We start from the raw sequence: 16,354 nt of genomic DNA, 5'->3' as shown, positions 1-16,354 counted from the left end.
TAGTAATCTTACAGCAGGGCAAAAAAGTAAACCAAATCATGTTATGTTTCTCAAAACTAGTATTCATTATTTGTCATATTTGGAGTAAAGTCAAACTCTAGTGTCCTGCAAGGACGTACACAATGCAAAATCTTCCTGTGTCTCTGACTTCCCCTTTCGCCTGCTGCTTTGCTTACTCTTGTGTAGTCACTCTGAAATTCTTTTCTTGAAAACAACAAATTCATTTCCACTTGTGGGCTTTTGGTGCTTACTGTTTAATTGGAAGTCATATGCAGATCATTGATGACTTCCTTTTTCATATCATTTAGACCTCTGCTCAAGTGGACCTTCTTCAGATAGGTCTTCTCTCACTATCTAAAATGTCTTAATTCCACTCAGTCACTCCCTAGTCCCTTACTCTGCCTTTATTTGTTTCTAACACTTGAAGCTCCTTGACATACAGTAGTGTGTGTGTGTGTGTGTGTGTGTGTGTGTGTGTGTGTGTGTGTGTGTTTTCCTACTAGAATGTAAGCTTCACAATATCCTCACTGCCTAGGATAGGACTAGGAGTATAACAGATGCCCAGTTAGTGTTTGTTGAATAAATGACTGAGCTTCCTTTATTCATTTTAATTATACTTTATCCCTTCTAATCCCACAGGGAATTTGAAGTAGCTTAAAAATACTTCTAAATGTGATAAAATGGAAAATATCAAGAATGCAAAGTATAGAGTAGAAATGACTGGTGGGAAATTTAATATGCAGGTTATTTAAGGCTTTGTTCTTTAATATAGATCAGGAATTTGGCTCTGTGATCTTAACTGCTAAAACCAAAGTAACACCTTTTCCATCAGAAGAAAACATTCTTCTACTCCAAGAACCACAGCTTTTTCTTGCAATTCAACAACTGTCCTACAAGACATAAAATAATAAATATTTTATGGCAATGGTTAATACCTATTTTTAAAGTAAACTGGAGAGATGATGCCTGGATAAAGTTCAGGGAAAACAACTTTCTGTAAACTAACTGATAAGACACTCATACACATCTATAATTCTTCCCTCTCTTGCGTCTTCTACCCAAAATGCCTGCACGCTTCTCTGAGAAATGTAGAGTTATTTTAACAGGATTTTCAAGGTACGTCTCTTTTCTGAAAGAGCAGTGAAATGCAGCTTACTCATTATTCTTAAAATAGTATCTTATTCCAAAGCAAGTTGAAAATTAGCCAGATACCATGCCTTTAGTATTTTACCAAGTTACTCTATGGTAGTTTGTAGTCTTTATTAGGAATTTTTGACATCCAGCATCTCTGATTCAGAATTAATGAGGCAAATTATTATTGAGTTTCATAATATCATAACTCCAGAAATCTTAACATATGTAATGGAGAATTAATTGCATTTTAATAGAGAAAATTCCCATCAGTTCAACCTGTTTACTTGATTAGAATGGAATTAAATGTGTTTAAAATTAGTTTGAGTTAAATCTTTTATGAGGTTATTATTAAGTTATTTATTGCTTTTATTTATTTATGATCCATCCAGATCCTTTAAATTAGACACATGAAAAAATGCTCAACATCACTAGCCATCAGAGAGATGCAAATAAAAACCACAATGAGATACCACTTTACACCAGTCAGAATGGCCATCATCAACAAATAACAAACAAGTATTGGTGAGGATGTGAAGAAACGGGAACCCTACTGCACTGTTGGTGGGAACGCAGACTGGTGCAGCCACTGTGGAAAACAGTATGGAATTTCCTCAAAAAACTAAAAATGGAACTGCCTTTTGAACCAGCGATTCCACTGCTAGGATTATACCCGAAAAATCCTAAAACCCTAATTCAAAAGAACTTATGCACCTCTATGTTCATAGCAGCACTGTTTACAATAGCTAAGTGCTGGAAACAGCCTCAGTGCCCATCTGTAGATGAGTGGATCAAAAAACTGGGGTACATTTACACAATGGAATACTATGCAGCAGAAAGAAAGAAGGAACTCCTGCCATTTGCGACAACATGGATGGAACTAGAGAGAATTATGCTTAGTGAAATAAGCCAGGCAAAGAAAGAAAAATACCATATGATATCACCTAATACAGGAAACTAAAGAACAACACAAACAAAGGAACTAAATAGAACAAAGAGCAGAATAGCAGTCAATAGTGGGGAGGGAGAAGGGAGAGAAGGGGGATAAGTAAGGGAAAGCTTTAGTCAAGGAACGTGTATAAATGACTCATGGACGTGGACAACGGGGGGGATATTATTGTGGGAGAAGGGGTGGGCTGGGTGGGGGGGAGCAATGAGGGAAAAATGGGACAACTGTAATTGAAAAACAAAAATAAAAATAAATAAATTATATGGCTTATAATTCAGGTTTTTTGAAACAGTCTAGAATATGATGTAAATAATGTTTGTCAGTGATAACATATGGAAATGACCACACTGAGTTCCTAAGATTCATTTTATGTTAGAATTTTTACTAAATAACTCGTTCCTTTCTTGTGATTTTGTTTTCAAATTGTCTCCTTTTATTACTGTAACTGTTTTAACTCTACAAGGCTGTCCTTTCCTGTTTTGTTCTATACATCCTGTCTGTTTTTGCCCCATAGTTTTCTTTTTTTTTTAAGTATATTTTATTGATTATATTGTTACAATAGTTCCAATTTTTTCCCCTTTGCTCCCCTCCACCCAGCACCCCCCTTCCCCGACAATCCCCTCCCCAAGTCCATGCCCATGGCTCACCCTTTCATATATTCTTCTTCTTTTCTTTTTTAAATAATTAATTAATTAGTTAAATATTTTAACAATAAAAAGTAACAATCCCTCCCTCTCAGACTTAAGACCCTTTACAATCTTATAAAGGACAATGGACGAAGGTCTCGAGCTCCTCTAGCTGCTTCAAGCTGGACATGGTCGTCGTCCTACCTACCCTTGCGTCAAGAAATCCCTAATAAGAGTGGGGGTGTGGAGGGGAGGGTGGCCTTCCCACAAAGGGAAGGATAGTGCAGACTCCAGGTTGGTTGGCTGTCTCTGGACAACAGCATGCTTGGTTTAACAGGCTGGCATCCTTGTTGTATTCTGGGGGCAACAGGGTTAAAGGACATCATTCAATCCGTAAGCACTAGATGACAAAAGACAGGTATTAATTTTTCAATGTCCCACATTAGGGAAAAGAAGGGTTTCTTTGGAGGAAGGTGTGCCAGGTACATCTCACCTGTCCAAAACCCTTTTGCCCATTATACTTAGTTTGGACTGAGGGAAATATTTTAGGTTTCCCCCCCTCTCAGACCTCTGGGCTCTTTCTGTCTAAGCCATTAGAATAGAAAAGAGAAACCAGTTTTAAAGTGAAGCCCACAGACCACCCCGTTCTTCACCAACCCAGCCACTTAGTTCAGCCAAACCATTGAGTCTCAGGAGGCAGCATAGTTTTCCGTGAAGCTTGTCACAGAACACTTACTACCTTTCCAATCTCCCAACTTTATTTCACCTCTATCTGTAATTACTATTTCCTACAGTGACATAAGAAAATACAATCTGTCTTTGTTCAGTGCCAGCATAGACCTCTCAACGGTAACACTGGAACTTACAAGAAAAAGCATTTAGATTGAGATTTTGACCAATGTGAATTGCTAATTTTGTTTGGAAACTACATGAATTTTTTAGTGAAAAGAGCAACTTTCCTCATTGTTTTCTATTGATGTAATTTATTCTTTAAAAACTATACAGGAAAGATAACAATAGGTGCTGTCATGCGGTACGTGTTTTCTTTATTTAGTGAATTCTCTCTCAAAAGATTTGTTTAAGTAGAAACTATATGTCTATATTTGAGGGAGCTTATGGGCTCCAGCATTTGAGGTGTTAGACTAACCCTTCCTACAAACAGTGTTTCTAGGGTTTATTTTAATCAGTGACATTGTGGAGTCCCAAGAAAAGCACACACTTTTAATTTGAGAATATAGATTTTGAAGTTTGAGCCTGTGTTTAGAGGCTGCTTCTGTCCCTCTTAACTGGATAATTGTTTAACTTGTTTTATTGTCAGTTTCATCACTGTAAGACACAGGCAAATATCTCAAAAGGGATGTTGTGAGGAGTAAATCAAATATTAAACATCAAGCATGGTGTCTGGCAGGTGGCACCTCTAATTACTGTTCTGTAAACTCAAAGAAGTTTAATACCTTTGATTTGCCAGGTGAATTCATCTGCATTGTCACTTGTCATGCATTGGAGCTTAGTACAGATTAAACACTATTATGGCATGGATTAAGGAATAAGCTTTATTGGGAAAAAGGGGGGTGCATTTTATGGAGAAAATCCAGCATCAGCAAGACTGGAGGCATGAGTTCTCAGTCTCCTTATTATTCTACACAAAGGGATCACAGAATTTTGACAGTTTGCCCTCAATATATAGAACATAGATTTTCATTCCAGCGAAGGTATCCTGTCCATGTTATTCCCCCTTGTTATAGACAAGATGTAGGTTCAACCTTATCAGTGAATAGTCGCACAAACTAGTTGGGAACCAGATAGTATAGCCTGTAGTCATGTGAGAAATTCATCTGTCCAGAATGTGGCGACCTGGAGCCAATGGGGAACTGCTCTGCCTTTCTAAGAGAAGACACCATGGTCCTGTCTGAAGCTGAGCGTGATAACAGCCTCTCCTGCTGGGAGAAAGGGATGGAGGAGTGATTTTAGCTCACCGATTCCTGACAGCATTTCAGACAGTTCTACTTCCTGCATCACACTTTATTGCCCAGGGTCAGTGAATCTGTTTTCTCAACAAATAAGTGTCAAATTAAATGTGAAATATTATATGTTTGTTTATCTCCGTGCTATTTAAGCAAGTTAATGTCTTTGAATGACTCGTAAGCAAGTTCAGAGTCCTTAAATGAATGCTCCCAGTGAAAATTGGTCTTGATTTGCCTAGGCTCAGCTCAGCTTCACAAATAATTAGTGATTTGTTCAGGCACAGTTTAGGTACTTTAAGAATTAAAGGGTAAGACAAAAATCCCCGTCCTCAGGGAAATTAGTATCTAAGAGGGGTAAAATAGAAGAAGAATTTCTTAAAAATAGAAGTAGAGTCTAAGAAGTACCACAAGATATCACTGAAATGGCTGAGGGTAGAAAGTGAGAAAAGGTCTCAGAAGATAGCCAGTGTCAAATTTTACTTAATCAACTCAAATTTGCCTTTTGAGGGAGAATGTCAAGTATATCAATAGCTTCTGCATTTTCTAGTCTGTCAGTGGGACAGTTAAGAAGGAGAGGGATTTTTAAAAAATGGTTTCTTGGCTATATAGCTTATGGAGTTTGCAGCCTAGCAAAAATTCCTTTTTATTCTTTGGAAATTGTGATTTATAGCAGTTTTTAATACGTTGTAATTCTAAGTATTACATTTTAGTGTCACAGACTTACTAATGAAATAGCAGGGACTCATTCTAAAGTGGAGGAAAAACAAACAAATGAGCAAAAACCTGTCAACAGCTTTTAATGGCTGTCACTTTTTAAAAAAAATTTTAAATGCTAAGGAGGGCAGATGAAAATTGTATTAATCACTGCATACTAAACCTGCAGTTTGTCCGGAATTTAAAAAACAAAAAACACAGTTGTAGAACATTGAAGGACAGAATACTTTTTTCTGTATGTTCTGCTTTCGAGAGAGAAAATTAGAGGTAAAATTTAGTCATAGCCATATGGTCCTTCTATGAATACAGAACACTTTTAAAAGAATTCCTTGAGGTGGGTAGTTCAGTTTGGTTAGAGCATCGTCTCGATACGCCAAGGTTTGATCCCTGGTCAGGGCACATGCAAGAATAAATTAATGAATACATAAGTAAGTGGAACAACAAATTGATGTATCTCTCTTCCTTACTCCCTCCAAAAATCAATAAATCAAAAAAAGAAAAAATAATAATTCCTTGAGAGATTCTTTTCATTTAAAAAAGATTTGCTGTTGACCAGCTCTTGATTTTCATTATGTGAGGTTTCTTAGTGTTGCTCAGAAAAATTATAATTCTCAAAGGAAAATGTAGTCTCTGAGATGTTTTTGACGAAGATATTGTTGTTATATGTGGTGTCAAGGAGAGCACAGTTAGGTTTTTTGGTGGGATTTAAGAGTTCTATTTCTAACTGCTGTGATCTTGAAATTCTCTTAACCTCTGCATGTGCATGTGCATGGAATGTTATTTCCTTGGTGATTTTCTAGAGCCTTTTTATCCTTCTAAGTTCTGTACTTAATAATGCCAATATTTTAAATCACCATTATATGGTTTAGCATACCACTGTTTTATAAATGGTATATTTTTAACAATATCCCATTTTAAGTGATTAAACATCATCCCAGCACATTTTGTGGAAATGTGGTATATATAGGCTGCTCAGTGACCTTTCATTTAGTACTTTTTGCTGTGCTAACTTTATTATGCAATAGAAGGTAGAGCTTGGAAACTTGACCGTACACATAATTGTGAACATGGCTTGGACAAGGCATGGTGATGATGCTTGTTATTTCTCTTTCGGTTAAGATACATCTCATAGGTATATTGTCATATAATAATGTCAGAAAGTTAGAAGATGTCAAACACTGGAACCATGGATAAACAGTAGCAGGGATTACCTTGTATTGGGGTCTGGGAGGTTGGTATAAGCGTCTCTTAAATGTCTTAAAGCAGAATGTCAAAAATGGCTTAACTAACCAGGTACCAAGTCTAATTTGAGTTTAGTGTTTATCTTCATTCTTTAATTATAATTCTCTGTGAAGGCTTTAGATCATATAGAGATTCTGTTTTTATAATTTAGAGTACAGATCATGTTCATGTGTGTGTTTGCATATAGTTTTTTAAGTTGGTTTACTGAGTAATTAGTATTATGTCACATTTCCTTATTAGACACAAGAATTTTAATAAACTTTGCTTTAGATCACAGTAACCAAACTGCCAAATAAATAATTTGTTATTCTTTTAGGTGTTGGAGCCAGCTACGGAATTCTTAGCCTTGAATGTTATTTTGATGTTCTCTCATTTTGGTCAAACCAATTCTGATTAAATTAACTACTGTTACATTATTGCTGAGTCTCTGGTATTACTTGGAAGGCAAGTAGGGGTGTCGATAGCTCAGATGCTCCCTTAAGGACATACTTTAGTGTCATATTGCTTACTATAGTTTCAGAAATGCTGCCCAGGTCTTGTAACTTCATTCATTACTGCCATATTGCTTCACTTATATAGTAAGTCTCCCTTAACCCTGTTAACTCCTTGGCTATGTGACACAATTAGTTTTCCTTTTTATACTACTGTTTTGTTTAATATGTGGCTTGTAATATTTCTAAGGTATAGAAGAATTCTTTTTTTAAAAAAAATCTATGCTCACCTGAGGACATACTTATTGATTTTTAGAGAGATGGGAAAGGAAGGAGAGAGAGGGTTAAAAGCATGAATATGAGAAACATTGATCGGTTGCCTCTTGCACGCGCCCCAACCAGGGACTGAACCCACCACCTAGATGTGGGTCCTGAGTGGGAATCGAACCCACAACCTTTTTCTTCACGAGATGACTCACCAACCAAACCACAATGGCCAGGGCGAGAAGGATTCTAAAAGTTGTGATGGACAACAGAAATGGATGCAGCCAATTTGCACACAAGTTAGAAATAAATCCATACTGTAATTTTTTTAAAGTCTAGAGAGGCAAAGAAGTCTGTATCAAGCTGCATTTCTTTACATTGCTTCCAGCTGCCTTCTTCCAAATATAGAAATATTTATTAAAAGTGGCAGGTTAAAAATTAGGATTCTAAGGCAAAATGTGACTGGTTTCATAATTTTGTTAACAAACAGGAAATATCTGGCTTTGATTTTAATTTTGAGGGGCATGGTGTGGAGCAAATAATACATATTTTCTGTCTAACAAAACAGAACAGTAAACAGCCTAGACAGTAAAGCAAAGAAAATTTCTTAAGGCTGTAAGTGAGGAATACGAAATTATCCGTTATGAGTTCCAGTAGTTTAAATGCTTAGAAAGGTAGGAGGAACCATTTAAGATAATAAAAGACAAAGATGTGGCCTTGAAACAGTTGGGAATGGGGTGAAAAGTAAGAAACTAAGCAAAGTAAAATATGGCTTGGGTGGAGAAAAGACATTGAAATCTTATCTAGGCTAATTGGGAGCAATGAAAGATTTAAAGAGTTATTAGACTGAAATGCGATGGATAGGCTTTTCAAAGTCAAGGGAAATTTTATGTTAAGTATGAAAAGAAATTGATGAAGAAAAGAAGACATATGTTGGAAAAATGGCATTTGAATGAGAATTTGGTAAGGGAACTCATTAAAAATGAGCGAATGGATAGAGGGAAATAGAAACTGAATTGGAGATCTGAAACTTATTTTTCTGAAAGTGTTCAGTAGTTAAGGTAGCAAGTACACACTTTCAGGAAGAGTTTATAGGTTAAAAAACAGCTTCTGGAGAGTATTCCAAGGTAAGCCTGTGGATTCAGGCAGTAGGAATCCTGAAGGAGGAATCTAGCAATCAAAAAACATTGAGTGGACGGGTACTGCCCTACATCCTCCATTACCAGAAGGAAAAAGCCCAGACAAAGCTGAGATCACTATGTATAGGTATGTCTAAGTAGTTTTTGGTTTGGGGGGAAAAGGAAATAAGCAATACTTAATTGTCTATTTTCCCATTAATGTTGACTTAAGATGATTTAAAAAGAATTATGAATTAAGTATTGTAGAATGAACAACAAAGTCAAATGCACTTTGGTTTATATTACACAGCCTTTGACAAATTGCTGAATTTTTGTAAGCTTTAGTTTTCTAATTTAGATTATCAGGGACAAGATTTGACTCATGGTTATAATGAACAGCAAATGAAGTAATGCTTTATTCAAGTGAGAATTTATTCACTAATTCTTCTTTCAAGAAATAATTGTTGAATGTTTCCTATATGCCAGCCTTTATGTGATATCCTGGAGATACAAATGTAATATAAATGCTCTTAATCCTCATGAAGATTACAATTCATTAGGAAAAACAAAACAAGAGGACAAGTGATTACTAGGGCTTGCTATAAAGGAACAAGAGTGAATGCAAAGCCTATTTAAAAGCCTAATGTCAATCAATTCCAGAGATAATGGTAACTGAGATGTGGGTGGTAGCCTCATTGGCTTTCATCATTCTCTTGAAATTTTTATTTTTTATTTTATTAATATGATCTAATTTATGCATATTACCAAAATTTATTATAGCTTGCCTTTTCTTAAACTTTAAATAATTGGTAAATGTGGACATTTAAAGAAACCCTCTGGGGTTTATTAGATCATTGTAAAATTATTTCTATAATTTATAGAAAATAAGCACTTTTGCATCGTACCACTTTAGTTCATCTGTATCTGAGGATCTATAAATGCCCTTCCCTTGCACTGCCCACCCTGCTCCTCATGCTTCAGATGCTTTGGAATGTTAGGATTCTTTGTTTTAAGTTTACATTGTGTAAGAATTTTGAAGAGACAAACTTTGTGTAATAACATTTTAAATTGAAGTCCAGTTACATTCTAGGTAGCTGTTAACTTTATTTTTAATTGTGATAAAATACACATAACAAAATATACCATTTTAACTTTTTTGAGTTTAGCAGTGTTAATTAAGTACATTCACATTGTTATTGCAACCAATCTCCATACCTCTTCTCATCTTGCAAAACTAAAATTCTCTACCCTTTTATGTTATGACTATAGTTTTTGCAAAGAATTCACAAACATACTTTTTCTACTTTGTGGTAATTTTTATTTCTTTTCTTTTTTTCAAGCTTTATTGAAGAATAATTGACATGTAATTGTATATATTTAAAGTATACAATGTGATGTTTTTGTATACATATACAGTGTGAAATAATATCTAACATACATAGGGAGCTCATATAACTCAGAAGCAAAGAGACAACTAATCTGATTAAAAAGTGGGCAGAGGTCCTGACCAGTGTGGCTTCAGTTGGTTCGGTGTCATCCACTAAATAAGTGAAAGGTTGCCAGGTTCGATTCCGGGTCAAGGCACATTCCTGGGTTGAGGATTCGGTCCCTCCCGGTCAGATGGCAACTGATTAATGTTTCTCTCACATCGCTGTTTCTCTTCCTTTCTTTTTCCTTCCTTTCCTTTCTCTCCAAAAAATAAATACATAAAATGTTTTTTTAAAAAGTGGGCTAAGGACCTGAAAGGACTTCTTTTTTCCCCCAAAGAAAATATGCAAATGACCAATATATACATGAAAGGTGCCCAACATTACCTTTCATCAGAAGAATATTTCTTAAGCAAAGATTTTGTAGATGGCTTTAAAATAAAATGTCAAATAGTGCATCCTTAATTTATACTGTAAAATTAGAATGTGTGAAATTTTATAGTTCAGTACATTTAGAATGACAGAAAAAATATGCTTGGATAGCAGGCAGCTTTTTTTTTAAGAAATCAGTTCTAGTGGGGTTTGGTTATTTAGGCAGTTGGAAATATCTCAAGTTAAGTACATTTGGACTTTTAGGCAACAGTGTTTATAAATGGTAGGAAATGCCCTTATCTTTCACATAAAGATTTAGAACCTTAATAGGTAATCTATAAAGTCCCACCAGGGTTGATAGTTATTTTGATGGTTTCCCTCAGTTTTAGATACAGTTACTATTAAAAATTCCAGTTATTCAGTGACACATATGGGTACTACTTTCAGGAAACAAAAATCTGATTTCTTTAGAGTAACCTTCCCTTTACTTCTAACATTCAGCTCCTTAAGCTTTGTTTTGTTTGTCTGTTTGTTTTTTGCCATTTGACACCCCATACCCCCAGGATATCTAGTAGTAATGCTTATATTTAGGTAGGTTTCTTAACTGATTATATTTTGAATTTTTTTGTAGCCAGTGTAAACCAAAATGATCCTTCTGATAGGAACCTTTATTGTTTTTGTTATGGTTGTTGTTGTTCTTTATCTTCCAAGTTATTTGTGTCGACCTCAGCTATCACAGGAGCTTGAGAATGACTTGATGTTTTATCAGTTCTGTACTTTGTGATATTTTCCATTTAGCATTTTATTTTGAAGTCTAGCATACATGTTATAGAAGAACTGGAAATAGAAATGGAAATTGCATTTTGATGTTTTACATCTTGTCAGAAAGTCTTTCAGAATACTTTCTGTTGCTGCAAATTTCATTTTTGTAGCAATAATCATAGTTTTATAGTCAAAATAGAACTCTTCCCTAACTGTGGTGTACTTTATTTTTTTGTGACTTCGTGAATAGAAATATATAATTATTAATAAGCACTTTCTTTCTTGTCCAAGAACCAGTGCTGAAACTTTTAAGTATATTATGTATTTTAAGGAGTTAAATTTATTTTTAAAAATTCTTTTAGTTAGAAAAGCATTTCAAGTTACGTCACAAATTCAGAAAATTGCATTACTTAAATAATGTAGTACATAACAGTTAAAAATATATGCATGTCAAAAAAAAAGAACAAAGTAAAACAAAATATTACTACATATGTCAAAGTCTAAACATAAATGATGATGTGGGAGAAAATGTTAACCCATCTTTAACAAATGAAAAGATTCCACAAATTAATAAAGAAAATACCAGGAATCATAAAATAAATCCTGGCAAAGAACATATACAATGCACAAGAAAAAGTGCCTTTGTACAAATACAAATTAAAACTTTGCTGAGATGATATTTTTTTCACCTAGTTGACTGGCTAACATAAAGCCTAATAACATATTTTATATTTGAGTAGATGTGGAGAATCAGTTCCTCTCAAGTTTTTGTGCAAGTATAAATTTGTATAACTTCTCTGGAGGCTTATTTGTAAATACATTTGAGTGCTTTAATTTTAGAGATTTATCCTAGATATATAAACACACACATATATGAAGATTTATATGCAAGGCTATTCATTGAGGGGTAGCTCTTTTATGAGTTCTTGGTGTCCATACATAGTTGCATATGGGTAGTATGTCTCTGGGAGGATATAGGAAAAGCTAGTAACAGTGCTTGCTTCTCAGGAAGTAAATGGAGGTGGCTGAAGAGGACATTAGTGACAGTTTAACTGAATATTCTTTATAAAATAAGTGAGCATCTATTACCTGTTAAAATTAATATTCAAAAGAATGACATTGAGCTAAGACTCTTGTAAGCCACATGTGAAACACACTATCAGTGGACATGCAGAAGGTGTTTTTCATCGCTGGTGTGCCAGTAATGCAGTAAGTGGTGTTTAGTTGTTTGCTACCCAGTTCAGACATTTGTCCCTCAAAAGGAAGTTTTCCTTGACTTCCTCTACTTAGCTGGGCAAGCACTTACATTGATTCATTCATCTTCCTGTGTATTTTTTCTGAGTACTACTATATTTGTGATTAAGTAATATTTTCTACTGGTTTGTTTCTTATTTTTTCTCTGTTAAGAGTAAGGTTCAATGCGGGTTGCGAGTCCACCTGTCTTTTTCACTACTGGGATCCCAGTATGGACTCAGATGTGTCTTGTGGGTTGATGATACTCAGTGCATATTTGAGTGAAGAATAATTCTAGAGTATCAGAGCAAAGCTATGCCTATTGGGGAAATGTGATACATATCTTTTCACCCATGTTTCCATTTCAGTTCCTTCTTTCAGTGGCTTCCCTTAAACAAACAAAAATTTAATCTTTTTCTTTTATTTTTTATTTTTTGAGGAAGAGATCACAGATCCCATTTAGAAACCATGATAAACCATAAAAATGCAAAGATGTAAACATCCCCAGATTTTGTTATATAATTTCAGTGGTTTCATGTATTTCCCTAAAGCTCTTCCAGTAGACCTGCATCATTCCATGCTTCTACTCTCCAGGATTGTTTTCCTGACTGATCTGGATTCTGCTCTGACAATTATTGGTATTTTTGCTTTGTGACTTTTTCTCTTGTTCCAATGACTGGCTTTTATATTTTATTACAAATAGTTTTAAACATGCACAAAAGTTCAAAAAACTGTACTTTTGGACACACAAATACCCACCACTCATGTTCTGCAATTAACCTTTTATTATATTGCCTTCATATGCAATTCTCCTATTCATTCATCATGCCTTTTTATTTAATGCATTTCAGAGTAAGTTGCCAACATCACTATATTTTCTCCCATATATTGATAATTCAGCTTGCCTTGCATTAACCAAAGTTCAATATTTGCTTACAGGACTCTTTGGAGGTAGAAATTTACCAACAATAAAATGCACTAATCTTAGTGTAACATTTGATGAGTTTTGACAAATGTTTAGACCCATGTTAACTCAAACTGTCTTCCTCAGAAAGTTTGCTCCCGTTGTTCTCCAATATTTTTTGTTTTTCAGTAGCGATTATAACTTACTCCTGTGTAATTGTTATTTTTACGTCATAATGAGCCTCTCAGTTTGCACTGTTCCATCAGCATTCTCACTATGAGGTCTAATGACAGGCTGTCAGCCAATTCAGGATCTTTGAGAATTGACCTGACCTAAAACCAAGAAGATCCAGATCCAGTAGGAGTCAGTAACATTGGCACCAACCCTGGTGGTCATGTTGGTGGTGTTTTTTAATAAGTGTTTGTGGGGAGAAAGTTGTAGAAGTAATGATTGGGAGGAAGGAAGTAATGGGTCTTATTAAAATGCCTTGTGTTCATAAGGTGTCATACTGGTAGCAACTTACTTCAGTTGACATGCTTTCTGCCACGCTAGTCCCTTTAATTTAGGAGTTTTACTATCACACAATACTCATTTACTCTCAGAAGCCAGATCAGGAAATGAGGTAATATTTCCTGAAGAAGAGTATAATAATGTATCTTAGAGCACAGTGGTGGGAAGGGGGTTGTGAGGGAGGGCCATATGCTATCAGATGTTAACATTCATGCAGTCAGGGACTCCCAGGGGCTGGAGGAAATGGGGTACCCTATGGCAAGAAGAAATCTCGTCGTCGTCGGCAGCCGTCCGCCTCGAGAGACGATGGTGTAGCTTCTTAAGAGTCTATCTGCACCGCCGAGAATGGCTGTGCAGTCCGACTCGGGAGTGACACGGTATCTGTCTCCTCCCGTGTTGAATCGACATCTTGCAATGACGCTGGAGTGTCCTCTCCAGTGAAGCTGAAGCTACAGAGCCTGGGCAGGGTGATAAGGAGGGTCTGCTGTTGCCCATGCAGCAGACCAAGAAGAAATCTAAATCTAAAACAAACTTAATCTCTGTAGAAATCCTGTCAAATGTAGGTATAGAGATTATAGCACATTGATGTCTGTCTGATTAATAAAAATTAGTTATTTCAGAGGAGATTAATTTTTTATAAGCATTTTAAGAATTCTAGAAGATTCTTAAGTTGTCTGATACTATAGCTTGCATGTACCAAGAACCAGAAATATAAAACTAGTGCTAATAATACCCACATAAGAGAAACATCAGTGTCAAAATATTTTTGTATTTAAGTCATAATATTTTTTCAGATGTGCTAGCTGATTTTATCATTAGCTGGGAATATAATTTATTAATAGCTTATCAGAAACCTATTTTAGTGAATTTGTTGTTCTGAATTTTATGGTGTTATATCTTTAAGCATTCTTGTATTTATTATTAATAATAGTTAATTTGTTAAATAAATTGGGTTTTTTTGGTGCATACTTATTACCATAATGTGGCCATTGTAATTGCTCTTCATCTCAAATTTTCTGATAATTCTTGTGTCCTAGATCAGTCCTCTTTTCTAACCTTGCCTTGGGTGGTTCTCTATGGTACAGAGTTAGAAGAAAAAAAAAAAGATGACAATCACCTAGGAAGCTTGAAGTCTGGGATTTTGCAAATTAAGTGTCTCTGTAGTTGATATAATTTCTTTAGCTAGCATGAACTCAGTATATAATAGTGATATTTGAGATTTGTCTGACACTTATATTTTATATGTTTTACATTTATTATTAAACTCTCCCAACAATCCTGTGTGATAGGTAGTATTATTATCCTCAGTTTGCCTTGCTCCTAAGTGGTAGAGCTTGAATTCAACTCCATGCTCTTAATTTATACCACTTATTCTGTCTACTCGTCTAATAGATACTGCCTTGATTAGTTTACTGATTACTACCACTGGTACTACTGGCTTTAATTTAAGGAAAATAATCCAAATTTTTCTCAAAGGTGTTGTTTCTTGTCACTAATTGAAAAAGGCTCTGGAGTGACCTGCAACTTCCTATCTCATATAGTTCACTCAGCCTTCCCTTAGCATAGATAAGCAGTGACTTTGTATTTTTAAAATGTGCTCTATTTTGTAGTTGGAAGATAGCTTTATTTATCTTACATGTCCATTTATCACATTATCATGTAGCTTCTGGTACTTCAACATTATCAGGATAGCATACTTTTAGTTATAGAATAAAATTTAAGGGTTATGTCTAACATCTGATTTACTCTTAAACCGCTTTCCCCTTTAGCATAGGAGAGATCATTAGTTATTAAGTCTAATAATTTTATTTCTGGACAGTATTTTTGGTGCTTCTCATTAGCCAATGATCAGTAGATACACTTGGTTTTGGAAAGTGTATTGCCAGAGTTCAATTTTTAATATAAAGCATTTATTTAATCATCTCTTTTTTTTATTCTCACACAGAAGAAAGAATCTTCTAAATCCAGAGTCAAGAAAAAAGTGACCAAGGTCGCAGAAGCAAAAAAAGTAATGAAGAGAAATTTTAAAGTGAATAAGAAAATAACGTTTACTGATGAAGGAGAGGTAAGATTCTTGTTTATATCAATTAGCCTATGGTAAAGTTGGTTTTACAACAGGTCGGTTTACTTTATGCCCCAGAACCTATCAAGGATGTTAAGTGAGGATTTACTACATGTTCCAAGAATTATAAAGAGTTTGTCCTGCTGACTTAACCATTCACTAATGAGAAAAAAAATGTGTCTCTAAAATATGCTTGGCATTTCCTTTCACTGTTACTGCAGGCATTCCATCTACTATACACCTGTAGGCAAGAATATTTTATTGACAATACAGAGATACTTCTTGGTGATAACAACAGAGTTGGTTTTGAATTTCCTAAATTCTGCTTTTATAGATTAGATTTTCTTGTCATGGTATCCATCAGCATGTTCTATGGGGACAAGTACAAGTAGTAACACAACTACTTGCTACAACTTTGTTTGCTGGGTTTAAAAAGCCTCTGCTTTGCAATTCCTCAATTTTAGTTGCTGTGTATTGGCATGTTTCTTACTTGCTGGCCTGCTATGGGAAGCAATTCTCTGCTTTAAAGTAATCTCACACAATATGTGCCTGGTTTTCCTCTCATCATTACCTTAGTCTTAGTATAAATAAATGCCCATAGAGTAAGCAATGGTTACCACTCTCAGATTGCTCATGAAAAGTCAC

The 16,354-nt window shown here is 35.1% G+C and overlaps 1 protein-coding gene across 1 annotated transcript in view; it reads left to right on the top strand.

Moving 5' to 3' along the window:
* Positions 1 to 16,354, top strand: part of LOC150019815 (putative ATP-dependent RNA helicase DDX10) — a 313,984-nt gene that overhangs the window by 159,830 nt on the left and 137,800 nt on the right. Inside the window, exon 14 of the mRNA XM_090266690.1 lies at positions 15,593 to 15,712. Within this exon, the coding sequence (XP_090122816.1) occupies positions 15,593 to 15,712 (120 nt within the window). The remainder of the gene's footprint in view (positions 1 to 15,592; positions 15,713 to 16,354) is intronic.

This window comes from Furipterus horrens, unplaced genomic scaffold (assembly GCF_987537825.1).
Source record: "Furipterus horrens unplaced genomic scaffold, mFurHor1.1.pri manual_scaffold_2, whole genome shotgun sequence".
NCBI lineage: Eukaryota > Metazoa > Chordata > Mammalia > Chiroptera > Furipteridae > Furipterus > Furipterus horrens.
This window is presented reverse-complemented; position numbering and strand designations above follow the sequence as displayed.